Raw genomic sequence first — 17,518 nt, 5'->3', positions numbered from 1 at the left:
ATACTAGAGTTTGTAAAAAGTCATCATAGTCATTAAAAAGTAAGTTAGATTTTATATGCTGTTGCAGACAGTCTAGTGAAAACTATTACCATGAACTATAAGCAATTATTATTTAGTTACGAAAAAGATAAAAAATTGAATGAAAATAAAACTGCATGCTGTATAGATGAAATATGCATGTATATACAGTTGCTTGTATAAAAGTAAAATTTTAGTTATCAAATATTAAATGATCTTGATGTCTAACCTATAAATATTTTGCTTATTGAAGAACACCTAATATATACCATCCTACCTAAGAGCAAAATTAAATAATTTGCAATAAAAAATCATACCAAAATAATTAAACATGTAAGTGATTTTTAGCAATCCTCAGATCAGATATGGGAAATAGAAAAGTGTTAAGTACATGAAGTACACAGCACTCTGTCAAACTGTTTCATCAACATAGCTATTGCAAGTAGTTATATAACGTATACAATATGCTGGCTAATATTAAAATTTAACATATTGCATGTAAAAAATTTGTAATAAATATGTAATATCTAATTAATTAGTTTTTAATTCAATGTATAAAGTTATTAGAACATAGAAACTAAAGAAGTGCTATAGAACAGGAACAGAAATCAAAACCAGGCCGATTAGTGATCTTCATGACACCAATAGCATGTAAATGAGGTCACAAGCAACCTTCATTTTATGAATGAAATGAAAGTACTTTTAAAGCTGAAGATTGCACACACAATGACTATGTGCCATCTTGTGGTCTGATAGGGAGAACACATAGTTCTGCAGGATAAAGGACTTAATGATCTGCTAAATGAATCCTCTCTGTCCTAGAACTGTTCTCAGTAGACATGAAATGTACATAACACTGCTTATGGCAGGAAGATCTAAGAAAAAAAAACAGTTACACCAGGAATTTTACTAACAATTTATTTAATGTAACCATGAATTTATTTGCTAATTTTGTTAAATTTAAAATTGTGCCTGGAGAGATATATAATCAGTTAATTACATGAACTGTTTCTCCAGGGGACCAAGTTCTTCCAAGAAAACCCATGTCAGTTGGCTCACAACTACCAGGGACTCCAGCTCCACTGAGTTTCTGGCTTCCAAAGGTACCTGCACTCATGTACACATGTTCCTCCTATTCCCCACAGAAAAAAATACATTCATATAACTGGAAATATAAAAAGATACTAAAAATGCAATTAAAATGTGTTCTACATGGATCAAATGACATTTATATAGCTTATATAGTTATTACAGCATAAAATTAGAATGTGCTCGACACTGAATCTAGGTGCATTCATGTGGCTTATATCTTTTTTCCCTTTTTAAATTTAAATTACAAACAAGCTTGTTTTACATATCAATCCTAGTACCTTCTCTCACACCTTCTCCCCTGCTAGCCACCGGCCCCCTATCCCATACCCTTTCTGCTCTCCAGGGAGGGTGAGGCTTTCCATGGGCAATCTTCAAAGTCTGTCATATCATTTGGAGCAGGGCTTATATCTTTTGACTGTAGAAAATAGTGAGGAATCCAAACAGACACCATAGTCATTTCAAGTGTACAAATTTTATTGGATCCTGCTGAGTTACTACTTGACTTTTGGGTCATATGGAAAATAGCCAAGTTTCTTCAAAGCAAATATCCATCTACACTTTTCCTCCTAGGTTACTTTAAACTACAAAATGCACAATAACTTGATAAGCTCTAACACAAATAGAGATTGTTGAGGATTATAAATCTAAACAAATTCTGTGCTTCATTTTTCTCATAAAAGTAATCATGAGAGTAACCATGCCAACAATATATTAGCCAGAAATGTTGTTCTATTATACATGCTCTCCAAAATATACTTCTCAAAAGAAGGAAGGAATAGTGAAACTCTGGTTGGTTTCTTGCCCAGAAGTAGATTTGTGATATTTTAAAACTAGAAATGATTTTCTCAGTAACATTAATTTCTAATGCAAAAAGTACACATATTTTCCCATTCATATATTAATTTGACAAATGCTTCTGTTAACAATATATATGCATTTTATATATAAAATTTAAAATATTTAAAACTGTCACCTGTTATCCATTTTCATTTACAAATAGCAAAGGCAAAAGTATTCAAATAAAACAAACTGGAATTTACAGTAACAATATCCTATGAAAATAACGAGAGATATTTATTTCTATGTGGGATGAATAAATGATTATTTAATTCTTCAGATACTTTGTTTACATTTTATTTTTTTTCAAGCAAGGATGTGGAAAGAAGTCATAGCCTTCAAATATTCCATTATTTACTTACAATCAAGCCACTGTTCGATTGCCTCTTTTCTCTGCCATCGATCATTTTGTAGAATATCCCGCCTGGATTAAACTGAGTACTCCAGACAATCACATTTCTTTCATAATACACATCCATCCCTGTTATTCTTGAATTATGTTCAACATGAGAAATCTGCTGATGACCGCCACTGTAGTTGAATGGATATACAAAACCCAGGATGTCAGTGTCATTAGCTATGTAGAGAGCTTGATCTTCAGAGCCTGCAGATTATTATAATAAAATACAAAATAGAGGAAATTTTAACTAGAGCAAAGTAAATGATGTACTTTAAATTAACTTGAATTGTTACTCTCTATACAGTTGCTTCCAAAGTGAAAATCAGCGAGATTTATATCATTATTTGCTCCTCATGACATTTGATTTCTATTTAATCCTGTTCTAAAGCAATCTATAGTGCTCACAGTTTTTGTAAATACAAATCTAATTTATATGCATAAATTAAGCATTTGAAAAGGATGTTTCTGGCAAGTCACAACATTCTGTGTTCTAATGTTTTGACTCTTGGTATTTAGGTGCTTCCTATGTACTCATTTAACTTAAAGCATACTCTGTATGTTTATTTATTGGGTGTACCTGAATAATTGCTACTTCTACCGAAAAAGAAAATTAAGTCCGAAAGAGGTATTTTTTCATGTGTACATATAACTTTATATAACTTGAACTATTGAAGCCTTTAAAAAATTTTCAGGTTTGGTAATTCAACCCAGGCCTTTGTACAAACTCCATTACTAATATAGATTCCATGCTGCTTATTATCAATTTAACAGGTTTCACTCTTCGTTATATAAAGATTTTGTAATTTCCTATTTTAAACAATCAAATGGGACAGTATATCCTAAATTTTGACATCTATAACATACTAATAACATTTTCATACTTATTGACATGTAAAGCCACATGAGAATATTAATTAAAACCTAAAGAAATTGAGTTGCATATGTTATTCTTGCAAATAACCATGATGACAATAACAATGCATTCTGCAATATAGTAGAACATACACTCTTATGTACAAATGGTGTGCTTAATTGTGTCACTTTTATCTACATTTTGAATCGCTCAATTTGATAATATAAAATGCCTTTAATAGTCTAAGTTTTTCTCAATGTTTACTGTCTTTTGGATATTATGTTAATTCTTAATTTCTTACAGAAATCATAGATATAGATATGAGTACTCCAATTCAAAGACCTCTAAAACTTCCTGAAGGTCATGTTTTATGGAAAGGGAAGTGATAGGATGCAACACTAGTTTTCTCATGTAAGTGCATCTTATTACGAATACCCTGTAGCTCAGAATATTAAAACTATGTAACTTTGTAAAACTACATGAGCAATAAAATCTACATATTCAATAATCTAACACCTATACCTGTTAATTTTTTTTAAAAATTGTATTAAGTTGAAAAGATATGAATTTAGATATAAGATTCAAACTTTAAAAGGGCCCCCACAAAACTTGTCTTCTTGCTATAGTCGTAATCCTTATATTTTCATTTTTATACAGTGGTGCAGTAGTTTCTTACATTCACTTAAAGAAACCTATCAAAGGAAACATTTTTTTAGGCTATCAGACATGTATTTGAACTTTTTATTCTACTGACAAATCTTCCAACACCTAATAGTTTTAACACTTTTTCCTCTATATTTAAAAATTCTCTCTGTAAACAATTTACTTAGTTGATTTAAGAAGATAAGGTAGGGATCAAACTCTAATGGTATACTGAGTAGTGGGATAATAAGGACCACAGTGACTTAATGCATATGTTATAAAGAGCTCACAAAGGAGACTTGAAAGTTTACAAAACAAAGAAATGATATTTTTAATTAAATGGAACTACATTGTACATTTCAAAATAAAAATACGTAAGTTGACACATTGGTTGTCATTCATATATAGATATATCCTATTACCATGAATCTTTTACAAAAATTCAATATGCAAACTTTTCTCCATAAGGTATTCATGACCAAACTGAGATGGTTTTTTAATTACCTTACCTTTTGCTATACAGCTGTTGTTTTTTTCTTGAAAGTTCTGGTCACAGACACATTTATATGATCCTTGTGTATTTACACAGTGTTGAGAGCATACACCAAACACCAGACATTCGTTGAGATCTACGAGAGAAGAGCTCACAATCCATCTTCACCGTTGTGAGAAAAGGACTATTATGAGAACTAAACAGAAACCTTGAACACCCAGCTGCAAATACACAGAACTAAGTTAGCAATAAGATTTTTAAAAAAGTGATGTCTATGACTTGAAACATGACACTGAATTAATGGCATAAGTAGAGCTGATAACTAAGTTATAAGGTCAGGTGGAAAACTGACCACGTGTTTTCCTCCTCCACTTTCACATATATCCCTCTGCTTCCTACATCTTGTATATTTTCCCTTATTATGAAATAAGACTGGAAGGTAAATTCTTGTCTCAAATTAGCTTGTCATTGTAGAGTAACAGTCACTTGTTTAGTACTCTCGAAAGTTGAATGTTAGAAATAGCCATTCCCAATGATACCTCCAGATGACACAGTGAAAATTTGCACTAAACTTTTTACATTCTGTTGCCTGTTCTATGACACTTCACCAAGGACACGAGGCATGCTATGAATAAATTTCTGTGTTTGGGTGACTATATACACAGAAAATGAGCATTTAGTTTTCTTCAGGGAAAATTATTCAGGCACGAACTAAAATGTTTCATATCAACACTTAATCATCTAAACCACCACATATTTTTTTGCTTTGTTTAGGGTGTCAGCAGTTTCTACAGCTTAACTTTGGTGTGGAATTTAAGCTAAGCCTGTGTAGTTCAATAAGCCCTTAGCTCTCCATTTACCCACCTTGGACAACTTGAAGACCCTGACTTTTTAAGGTGGCATTCTGATTCTATGCATTATGACTGCACAGCATTTGTTAAGGATTTTCTGTTTCTCTTCTGTGTTCTGTCTGGTCTTTAATCATGTTTGTTATTTCAACTAAAGTGTTGTAAATTTAATACAAAACAGAAATTTTTATACTCTTTGTGTACAAGCTAGTGAAGGAACCTAAAAATCTAAATAAAAAACCTAGGTAATGCCTTTTTCCTCCTTCATATCAAATGGAATTTGTTTTCCTTGCTATAAAATGTATTTATTGTAAACACAAATACAATTAATGTTCAGAATTGACTTGCATCTTTAACAGAAGTATATAGAGATAATGAAACAAGGCTATTTGAAATGACAAATATAGTTGTGGTTACATTGTCCTTGCAATAGGATAAAATGAGAAAATACTAAGAACAGAGTTTCTAAAGTTAGTAAACATATTTTACCCTTGAAATAGTCTTCTATTCAGACTCTTTAGGTAATCATTATTGTCAAAAATAGTCTGAAGAGTCAGTCTCTCTTTCTCTATGTGTGTAGGTATTTACACATAATTGATAGACACAGTAATGAAAGGAAATATGGTTTTAATTCAAATAGAGAAAACTTAGGTAACCAAGTTTATAGTGTTACATGGCAATTGGAAAAGAGGTCACATGAACCAACAACTCTATGTGTATAGAAACAGATCTTTTATCTTTTTGTGTGAGTATGAGGACTTACTTTTTCATATTGACTGATAAACTGTAAAGTCATTTTAACCAGGAATGTTAAGAGATAAGAGCCAGAAGAAAAGTTATTTCATAATGTTTATGGGGCTGAGGTGATGGCTTATTGGGTACTGTGGCTGATGGACATGAATGAAGACCTGAGTTTAGATGCCCACACTCCACATAAAATGCTAGGACACACAAAACACACCTATAATCCCAGGACTTGGGGAAGAGGATCACCATAGGGAAGAGGATCCCTGAGGCTTGCTGGCTAACCAATCTAACCAATTACTGAAATTCAAGTTCAATAAAAGATTTCATCTCACACAAACAAGATGAAGAGACCCAGAGGAATGATGTTAATCTCTTTCTTCCATGTGTGAACAAAGACTCATATACACATACATGTAACAAAATTATTTTAAAAAGTAACAAGAGAATTTTATTTAGCATAAATATGCCAGGCAGAGATCTGAAATTATCTCAAATTATAATAACAGGTAAATAGGTTATAAAACTGCTTTTATCAGAGGAAATTGCAAAAAAATGTATACATTTGGTTGTGTACTTCATGGCTCTTTAGCTCAAGTCTATATATGTAAATTATATTTGTATATAACTTCCTCAATATTCTCTCTTTACTACACGCATAATTTTTCCATGATCACAAGCCAGTTGACAAGAAATACATTTAGACACTGACTTAGAGTTTTTAAAGTCATATTATAACAGATTGTTTAAAACATGATGCTAGGACAAAAGCTTACAAGTTTCTCAAAGTAAATTATCTGTCACAGCATGACAAATGCCACTGTCAAGAGAAATGGATATTCTCAAACATATTCTTTCATGAAATGAGTCTAATATTCTGATAGTTCTTAAACAATAAATTCATCATTTACATTTCAAAACAGAATTGCTGTGACAGAATTGAAATTCCTGCTTGTATGAATTTGTTCCGAGAAGCTTTGTAGTCTCAGGGACGGTTAGCTTAGTTGTGAAAACAAACAGGCTCATCACCCCAGAGATGTTTCTCCCTTTCTCTTCTCTCTCTCTCTCTCTCTCTCTCTCTCTCTCTCTCTCCTCTTCTCTCTCTCTCAAGTGAAATGGTAGCCCATGGAATACACATAGCTTTTATGAAAATTACTCTCTTGCCACCTCACCACTTAGCAGCCTTGGGAATCTGTGTAAGCCACGGATTTGAGCACAAGCTGTTGAGGAAATTTACTCTACCTTCACACTGCCTGCCTTTCATGTTTCTCCGAAATCCAGGCTTGCATCGACAGAAAACAGATGTTTTTATTTGATTACAATAAGCATCATCTCCACATGGATTCCCATTTTTCTCACAGGTGTGTTCACTGATACCTAGAATTTAAGGATAGTAGAATCAAAACTAATATGACTCTGGTTTTTGAAATGGGAGTTTATTTTTTAATTTGAAATAATGTTTATTACATGGAGAATTTCTATTAAAGATGTTAATTTTCTATGCATTCATACCCTTTATTCTTATAAAGGTAACAGAAAAAGACTGAACTCATTAAATACAGCTGACAATGGTGGTTGATACTAACATTGACAGCTGTTTTTAAGCCATGCTACTTCCTAAAGCTGAGTAATGAGTCAGTGGTTATCCGGAAAGGCCATCATCAGAACAAAATTTCCCTTTCCTATATCCTTTTCTGAGGGCCAGAGCCTGTCCTAGAAATGACCTCAAGATTGTTACTACTTTCCTACAGAAGAATTCACCATGGGCTAATATGTTACTCCTGCTAAAAGGCTAAATATACAGCTTAAGTCAGGACACATTAATGTAACGCAACATCAGAGTAGAAAATGGAGTTAAAATGCTATTAGAACAAAGCAAGGCATCCCTGTATTTTAACACAGTAATTTCAGTTTCATTTATTTTCTTCCATTAAGGAAAGGATTTTTAAATGCAAATAAAACAGATGAGTGTTATTATGGAGAAAACACTATGTTGTGTCCAACATATATCAACGGATCAAATTATATCCTTGCTGATACTTAAAAAGTTTCAAATGAATTAAAATATAAACAAAGATATTCATGGAAAAATCAAAAGATTCTATTTTATAGTCATAAAATTAAGTGATGTTTCCAGTAATGCTACTTCAGCAAAGTACACTTTGAAGAGTTGTCTCCAAACAAGAATAATTTCAGGTTACAACAGCTGCCTTTCTGTACTCCCTTATTAGAAACTGCATACTCTTTGTGCAGCCTTGTTCATCTGAACCATCTCCACAGTCATCGAGTCCATCACATTGCAGCTCCATGGGGATGCACATTTTGTTATTGCAAGCAAACTCATCTTTCTTACAAGGTTTGACTTTGAATGACAGTTCACCTGTGTAATAATTGAGAAAGTGTATTCATTAGTGTTTCATACTAGAACTGAACATAGTGACCGAGCTTACAATGTGCTCAAGAATGTACTAAATGTTATGAAAACATAAATTTTATATCTTAAAGTTTAAGTTCTACGGCCTACATCAAACAGATTTTGGGAGTTTTGGAATTTGGAAAAAAAATCAAAACATTTCCTATATTAAATAACACCCAGTTTTTGTTAGAAAATGTATGAATGGTATCCCAAGCAGATTTTTAAAAATAATGTATGCATATTTTTATTTATTGTTTTAAAATTTTATATAGTATATTTTGATCATGTTCGTTTTCCTTCCCAACTTCTCCCAGATCTTTTCTACTTATTTACCTGCTCAACTTCATATTCTCTCTTTCTATTATTTAAATGAACAAATAACTAACAAAATAAGGTAAAAGAAAAAAAAATTTCCTGTTTATCTTGATCAACTATTCCTGAGCATGGAGAATGCCCTAGAGTGTGGTTGATATAACCAACATAACTTCAAGAAAATGAACTTTTCTTCTTCCAACAGATATCAATTTTGCATTTCCTGTTGGCTTGGAGAGGTACTTCTCTTCCCTGCAACACTCTGTGCTGTGATTTTGTCTTGCTTGAGCTTGTGTAGAACTTATGTATGCAGCCATGGTCAGAGAGTTAATTTGTAAATATGCACCATTGTCTGGAAAACACTGTTTCCCTGAAGTCACCCATCACCTATGCATTTTACAGTATTTCAGTCTCCTCTTCCACGCAGATCTCTAACTTGAGAGGGAAAGTATATTATACATACCCTACTTCGTGTTGAACATATTGTTCTCTCTCTGCACATTGACTAGTTGTGGGTTTCTTTATTAATTACTGACTATTCTAATAGGAACTTTTCTGGAGAGGATTGAGAAATACACTGATCTGTGGGTCAATATGTTATTATATTGCTATGAGCATTTAGCACAATCATGGCAGTATGTTTCACCATCATATCCATGGCCTATCTTGCCTCAGCTTTTTAACCTTATTGAGAGAATTAGTAATGAATATTACCTGGTAAATTGAGTCTCGAGTCTAACTTTAAAATGTGGTAGGTTACTCTCATAGCTTTTATGCCACTTTAGCTTCACTTCTTATGTTGTCAGTCTGGCCATTATTGTAGCTTCAGATATAGCATCTATATATTGACTGATGATCAGTTTTACTTTTGATATTATTCATATTATTATTCACTACTATGAAAGCTATCCAGTAGGAATGAAGATTGCAGTTGGATACTAGATAGATTTTTACATGTTTTCTAATTCAAGTATGTTTTAGCATCAGGAATACTGTCTCTCTATTAAGTTGTGGAGTGTAACCCATAGCATCAACAGTAAACTATAATTTGGTTATGTGGAGGGTGTCTATTGGAACCGCGGATTGATAATTCAAAAATATATAACATATTCCTGGTATTGGGGATTTTATTTAGTAGCATCTGATATCTAATTGGGTATTGTCCACATTCATTATATGGTGACTCCATTTAAACTCTTTTTTATGAGGGTATACATTTTAGCAATCTACACTAGTAGGTTTATGATATAAACTTTCCAATGATTTGGGGGGGTGGGTTGAGACAGGCTTTCTCTGTGGCTTTGGAGGCTGTCCTGAAACTAGCTCTTACAGACTAGGCTAGTCTCAATCTCACAGAGTTCTGCCTGCCTCTGCCTCCCGAATGCTGGGATTAAAGGCTTGTGCCAAAACGCCAATCAGGTGTTTTGAGCTGATTCATACATTCTTAAATGCAGTTGAGTCCAGTATAGGCTCTGAGCCATCTTTGTTGCACATGTACCATTGATACATTAACTTTTTGCATCTCAGAATTTTAATAAAAACTATATTTACACATAATTTATACAAATCATCCGTCTCTATTTTTGACAAGGAATTATTTTAAACCAAGTTGCTTCACTGATGATATTAATATTTTCTTGAATGAAGTAACTTAGTGGGAAGCTTTAGATAAAGCCAGGGACTTTTTTCCATGCAGATGAAATGTTAGGGGGTTACTTTCACAAGGGTGCTTCAAACTCTGGTGACAGGAAAAGGGCTTTCATATATCCACAAGAAATTTTCTGCCATAATTTTGAGTACTAAATTCATTCTTTTATCATGCAACATGCTCCTAAACCAATATTTTCAATTCAAACAGATTTACCGCTGCAGTGATCTTCATCTGAGTTGTCCCCACAGTCATTAATCCCATTGCACATTTTCTCAAGTTGCAAGCAGATTCTATCATTTCTGCATCTGTGAGGCCTTGTGGGTGGGCAAAGAAATTTCACTGAAAGAACAATAACAGGAAAAAATAAGCAAAGTGACAGTTTCAGGTGCATTGTCTTATTAAGAATGTACTTTGCTTTTAAAAGGAATAATCTGGCTTTTGTCTTTAGTTGGAAAATGGCTGATCTTGGATTCTAGAAAAAATATAGGCCTTAATTCAAGTTACTAATTACAGAAGAGTGCACAGTTGAAGATTGCAAATGGGGTAAGGAACGAAGCAAGCTTCATGATCTGATTTGCTGTTCTGATCTCACTGGATGTATGACAGTGTAAAGTATCAACCTTTGGCCTAAGTTTTTAACACACTCTATTTAAGCATATATTTAGATTTGTACTTAAAGTTTATGAGGGAATCTTTGTTATTCATTTTAGCGTGTGATTATTAAAGTGAGGAGATTTTATCTATCCTATTCTTTGGTATTCTGTCTCTAAATAAGAAGATATCTCTAATTTCTACTCCTATGCAGAAGTATGTAGTGCTCTGTCCCTGGTGCTGAATCACTATCTCTTGAATTCTTCCTATAGTTGCTCTCAATTATACTCACTGATTTACCTAAGGGTCTATGCTAAATCGTGTCAGTTTTCTACCTAGGTCTGTGATCTGAAGGCTGGTTGGAAGTACAATCTACTTAAAGTAGAACTAATTGAACAAATTCTCCAATCCACCTATACTTTCCTCTGACCATATCACATTTCCAATTCAGCTATGGTTATCACCATTATCTTGTTATTGGCACATCATAGCAAAAAAGTGGAATTTTTTCTAAATTCTTTACTATCAATAAATTATAACATTATGTAGTTATGATGCATTGTGGATTATGTCCCCAAACTTGTCATTTTCTTTTCAATCCTTGTTACCATAAAAATGCTTGTATATAAAACCTACTATAAAGCCATACTTAAATATCCTCAGATACATTTCCCATGCTCAGAGAAACTATCAAACTCACAAATTATTCTTACATTCTTACATCCTCTACAGTTATCTGTCATTTCCATGTATGATTTAAGACACTTTGCATGGCCTAGTAGATATTCTATTATCTTGTCCATATCACTCCTACGGCTTGAAGTCTTATTTTTATGAATGGTCTACCAGTATACTTCATGTCTGTTCCTGGATACATGTGACTCTCTTACTAGTCCTTGATATAATGAAATTCTATCCCACCCAAGGACACAGTTTCCAAACTAACTTGTTACAAATATCTCTTACTTTATCTAAGCTTCATGTTGTCCCATGTTTGAAGATATTTTAGTTTCCTAACACCTTCCAGTACTTTATTGTCATATTTTCACTTTGGTACATTATAAAAATTCAAAGAAAATAAAGTGCCTATCTTCAGGTACCATGGAAAGCTAGAAAAAGTTACCTCTTGAAGCCATAGAATATTAACAAATTCACTAGGGCCAGTGTTGAGAAACATCTTCATGATATACTCAGGACAACTCCACAGGTCCCCCCCAGACCAAAAGATTCTTTCCATTGTTCTTGTTCTATACCACAACTATGAGACTAATTCTTGTGTCTGAGATCATCACCTCTTACAGAGAATCAAGATGGAGCTAAAATGGAAGCCTCCTCTCTGCCAGTAGGGGGCTGCAAGTATTCTAGGGCAAAAAGGTTTTGAAAATCTTTACAAGCTATGAGTCTGAACTTCCAGGGACAATGGATCCATGTGTGAATTAATGGTACTACTATTGTGATGATAGCCAATAGTTCTTTGATTGGATTTTAATCCTGCAGCACAGAAGCAATGCTCTGTAATGATTTCTTCCAAGATAACACATTCTTCTTTTTTTTTTTTGTATGGAAGCACATTAAGACCCAGGGATTTCTAAAGGAGATAAAATGTTACATCCAACAAGGAAGCTCATAGAGAATCATGTTAAGACACAAGTTGTGCTAAATGGAGGTCAAACATTTTATTCTGCATGAAAGAGCTTTAAGTTTGGGAAGTAAACAACTTAATGGTTTCAGAAAACTCCTTGAAATTGGCCAGATTCACTACACTCCTTCCTTCAAGCATATCTAAGCAGTAATGACTGCTGAAAGAGCTTCCCTGAGAAGCTGACTTTCCTAGAAGTGGCTCTAAGCAGCCAAACTACCTGGATGAGACAGAAACCATCCACATTGCCTGAATACTCTCAGAGAAGTCAGACTCCATTAAAGAAGTAGAAAATAGACAAATTAGCTAGAAGTATTAGAGTCCAGCTCAATTGCATGGAAGAAACTCACACTTCTGAAATGCCTGGAATGGGTACTCTTCAATTTGCCAACTGCCTGCAAATGGTGTTCGTTCCAGGCTTTTAGTGGTTGTATTACCCATTGTTGAGGCTGGAGTTTGGTGATGCAGCTGCCTTAGACTCATTTCTGCTCCTATAAGTAACCCCTTACCCATTCTCCTGTAAACTGAATAAAACCCAAGTATTCTCTAAAGTTAGACTTTAGTGGTGTTCTTACTTTATTTTTGTCGTTGGTTCCCTTTTGAGAGTGAGTAGACTTATCATGTCTCTCCAGGAACAATGTCACACAAGGTAAACCATGCTTGGCACCATATACCTGAACAAAAACTCATGGCAGAGTCATTTATCTAAATAGACTTAGGGCCAATCTGCCTTCTAAACTTTTGTATTTATGCCTATCACAAAATGCTTTTGTTAACCTTAATAAGCCTCTCTTTCTAATAAATGACAGTGGGTATAAAGGTCATATCTCTACAAAGTGTAAATAATAAGTGATGGATAATTTCTCAGCCTCAAGAAATACACTTAGATAATTCTATATAAAACTCATGGAACATTAAAAATAGAGGTAGAAAAAAAAAACATAGGAGCCAGAAAATATAAGTAATGGCTATGAAGTGCTACCTTCTGGACAAGACATGGGCATTGTAATCATGAATTCAAGGCAGTGACAGATGCCTTACCTTGGTCTAGACAAGAAGAAGCTTGTCAGTAGTGAGGCATGATTAGAGGACTGGCTCATTTAGCTTTACCACTTAATTACTTGCTACTGTCATTTTAATGGAGAAGAGGATTCAATGCCTCCAGTTATGTGCCCACTGGTAACCTCCCCAGGCTCCAATACTTGGTTCCCATCAAGTGATCACATGTTGTTCTGATTAAACTAAATGGATCATAAAATTAAAATAAATGTCTCAAATCTGGGAAAGAGATGAGTAGAGAAGGTAGGCAATTAATAAGGATGGGGTGATATAAGAGAGAGCAGGAAACGAGTTGTGGGCACTTATATGAATGCATTGTTTAAATTATTACAGACCTTCTTTGTTTCTACACATGAACTAAAAAAATAACTTGAAGTCTTTAGTGAACTGAGACTCCATGGGTAACTAAGGATAGAGACTACATAGCCCAAAGACCCAGGGTAAAACCAATTATTAGTGGTCTTTTAAAAAATATATAATGACTCCTCTTCATAACCTGCTATATTCATAGATCTTACATAGTGTCTTATTCTGCCGTCATCAGAGAAACTTCCTGCTTCAGCACACAGAAACAATTATAGAGACCAAAAGCTAGACATTAGAGATAAAGGGGTGAGAGTGAGAGAAACCTTTGGTCACACAGTTCTAAATGGGACATGTCCATCAAATACCTCACTCCAGACATCAGAGATCATGAGGAAAAGGAATTGGAAATAGTATAAGAGACACAGGGGATAGAAGACACCAAGAGAACATGGCCCTCTAAACACAAGGAGGAAAGCTTGTATGAACTCCAAGAGTCTGAAGCTAGAAGCATGGTGTCTACATATATCTGTACCAGGTCCTCTGTGGATATACAATAGCTTTCAGTTTGGTATTTTTAATGGACTCCTGAGTGTGTGACTAGTGGGTCTCTAATTATTTTGCCTTCACTTGGGGTCTTTTTATTCTGATGGTTGTATTATTCTGCTTGCTTGTGATGGATTTTGTTTTGCCTTATATTTTATTTTGTTATGTTTGCCTTTCATTTCTTGGAAGCCTGTTCTATTCAAATACAGAAAGGAAGGGTATCCCTATGAAAGAGGAGGTGGGGAGCAACTAGAAGGAGTGGAAGGAGGAAAAACTGTAATTATCATATACTGTATGAGAAAAATACATTTTTTGGGGGGGTGCATTTTAAGAGAGGATTTCTCTGTGAAACAGTCCTGGCTCTCCTGGAAATCACTTGTAGATCAGGCTGCCCTCAAACTCACAGAGCTCCACCTTCCTCTGCCCTCAAGGGCTGGGCTTAAAGGCATGTACCACCACCACTTGTCAAGAATCCATAGTTAATAAAAGGGGAAAATAATAAGATTAAATATTATTTATTTTCATTTCAAAAATAGTTTTCCTCCTCATCTGGAATTAATTTTTATAATATCTCAAAAAAAACCTTTTTTTTTTGAAAGGCACTCTTAGGTATTATATCAGTTGCCATCCTTCATTTTTCTTTTTATAATATTTTTGTGATTTTCCTAGTAACTCTCCTGACAGCTCACACTCTTTCAATATGTAGTCTCATTCAACATTCTTCCCTATTTTCCTTCTTTGTATGATTTACTTCGTTCAGTATAATCTCCAAACATATCCAAATATTTGTTACATTTATTCCAACTGTGAAATTTATACATGTAGAACAAATAGCTCCTTTCCTTTTATTTTGGAATCAAATATCCAGTCTCATCTTGAATGTCTCTGCAAATTCAATCCCAAATTGAATGCCAGTCTTAAGTGTTGTTTTTCTAAATTCCACTTCCATTCACATGTGGAAATGAAAGTTCTATGTATTCCACACCATCCTTTCTCAGATTTAATTATACCCATTGTAGACATTAACTTACTTGATCTTAATTTTTAAATTTACGTCATTGTCAAATCTGCCAGTACTTTGCTATCACATATACTTATCATCATAATCAAAGCTTTACCTAACATGCTACAATATTGTTCATGAGTGATACCACTGCTTAGGCTTCTCTGCTAGCTTCTAATTTTGAGCTATAGAGGAAGATGCGTGTTCTAGTTTCTCCATTAAACTGTGGTTTGCTCTTTCTTCCTCTGGGCTTTTACATGTAATTCCAGTCTCCAACATTGTTTGTTAGTTTTTTAAAATCATGAACTATTATTATTTTCTTGCTCCCTATCTGAGTTATATGCCACTCAAACCAAGATGAAAATGTTACTTCCCTTATTCCAAGATTGAACAAATTTCTTTGTTGTATATTTTTATAAATCTTCATAATAAAATAAATATTTTTCTACTCTAAGTTGCTTTTGATCACAGTATTTTTATCACAGAACCAGAAAAACAATTAATTCATATACCTTTTACTTATTTCTGTCTTTTCTTGAAATAATAGACAGAAAGTGTTGTGGATTATTAAATGATCATATAAGGTCTTCTTAAAAAACAAATCCTTGCTATTTGTTTTTTTTTTTTATCCCCAGTGATGCAGAAGGTCCTATATCTTGAATAACTGCACTTAATGTTTACAATTATGGGAAACAGGAGTGATGGACATCCCAGACACTCAGATTTTACAATATTTTTCAAGCTGTAATGTGTTGAGTTCTCCTCAGAAGAATCTTTCCAGCACAAGAAATGGCCCGGAAGGTTGTAGCTCTATAGTACAATTATTTAATAGCAAGTTATTCCAAGTTCTATTTACTGGTTTCATGGTCAAGTGGAATATGTATGTAAAGGAAAAATATAATAAATTGAAAATTAGGAGGTTTTAGTTAATTATGGTATGGAAGGTCTCAGATTTTTGGTATTTTATGTTATACATATGTATATATGTATGTTCTCTGGATGTGATGACTGGTGATGTTCTGGAGTATGTTCTGCTGGCATTATGCAAAGAAAACCTTTTCATAACATACATCAGTTTTATCCATAGAAAAATATTTTCTAAAAGATTTTTTCCATCTGAAATCAATTAAAAAGTAGATATTCCTCTCTGTAATTTTCCACAGTATTGAAACTAATAGTGAAATATCATCATTTATGAAAATGCATTACTTTGTCTTGCCAACATGAAATGTAAGTGCACACACCCATACTATATTTCCCTTCAATCATTTCATTTACTATTTAATTACAACGGATATAGAAGTATTTTCCTTTAAATTAAAGGTAGAGTCACCTTTCTTGTTGAGATAATATTACAAAAGAATAATGAGAAAATGTTTATAAGAAGTAAAAGAAATATTTTATGTTGATGATATCAAGTTTTACAAATTTTTCATTGCACACGCCCATAAAACATCAGTTATGGGTAACTTGTATGTTTGGGGGACTTGTTGTTTAGAGGTTTTGTTGCTGTTGTTTGTTTTATTTGTTATTGTTTTGCAGTTTTTTAATCTCAATGCTGAGGAGTTAATGTGTCATTTTATGTATATTATGCATTGACTTCTGAAGAATCTTGCAGTAATTTTTACCTGATACTATGTCATTTGAATATCCACATGAGGTACACTTACTATGAAAATTTCCTCATGTTAGAACACCCATTAATTGTCGTTTAGGAGGCCGGGGCAATCTATGGGGCCTCTGGTATTGGATCATATTTATCCCTTGTATATGACTGGTCTTTGGAATCCCATTCCATGTAGAAGGATACTCTCTCAGCCTAGACACATGGGGGAGGGCCTAGGCCCTGCTCCAAATGATATGACAGACTTTGAAGATTCTCCCATGGAAGGCCTTACCCTCCCTGGGGAGCAGAAAGGGCATGGTATAGAGGATTGCTGGGGGGCAGGGGAGCAGGGGAGGGATAGGGAACTGGAATTGACATGTAAAACAAGATTGTTTCTAATTTAAATTTAAAAATTACCAATTGATGTGAAGCCAGAAATATTTAAATGTACTTCACTCAATTCAA

The 17,518-nt window shown here is 33.7% G+C and overlaps 1 protein-coding gene across 1 annotated transcript in view; it reads right to left on the bottom strand.

Moving 5' to 3' along the window:
- The window catches only part of LOC100773941 (low-density lipoprotein receptor-related protein 1B), a 1,050,824-nt gene that overhangs the window by 105,965 nt on the left and 927,341 nt on the right, over positions 1-17,518 (bottom strand). The window contains exons 71-75 of the mRNA XM_035447074.1: positions 10,520-10,645; positions 8,170-8,307; positions 7,170-7,304; positions 4,352-4,471; positions 2,310-2,551 (exon numbers count right to left, since the gene is read on the bottom strand). Of these exons, the coding sequence (XP_035302965.1) occupies positions 2,310-2,551; positions 4,352-4,471; positions 7,170-7,304; positions 8,170-8,307; positions 10,520-10,645 (761 nt within the window). The remainder of the gene's footprint in view (positions 1-2,309; positions 2,552-4,351; positions 4,472-7,169; positions 7,305-8,169; positions 8,308-10,519; positions 10,646-17,518) is intronic.

Source organism: Cricetulus griseus, chromosome 6 (genome assembly GCF_003668045.3).
Source record: "Cricetulus griseus strain 17A/GY chromosome 6, alternate assembly CriGri-PICRH-1.0, whole genome shotgun sequence".
In the NCBI taxonomy this organism is placed as follows: Eukaryota; Metazoa; Chordata; class Mammalia; order Rodentia; family Cricetidae; genus Cricetulus; species Cricetulus griseus.
The sequence above is the reverse complement of the archived record's forward strand: the minus strand, read 5'-3'. Positions and strand labels throughout refer to the sequence as shown.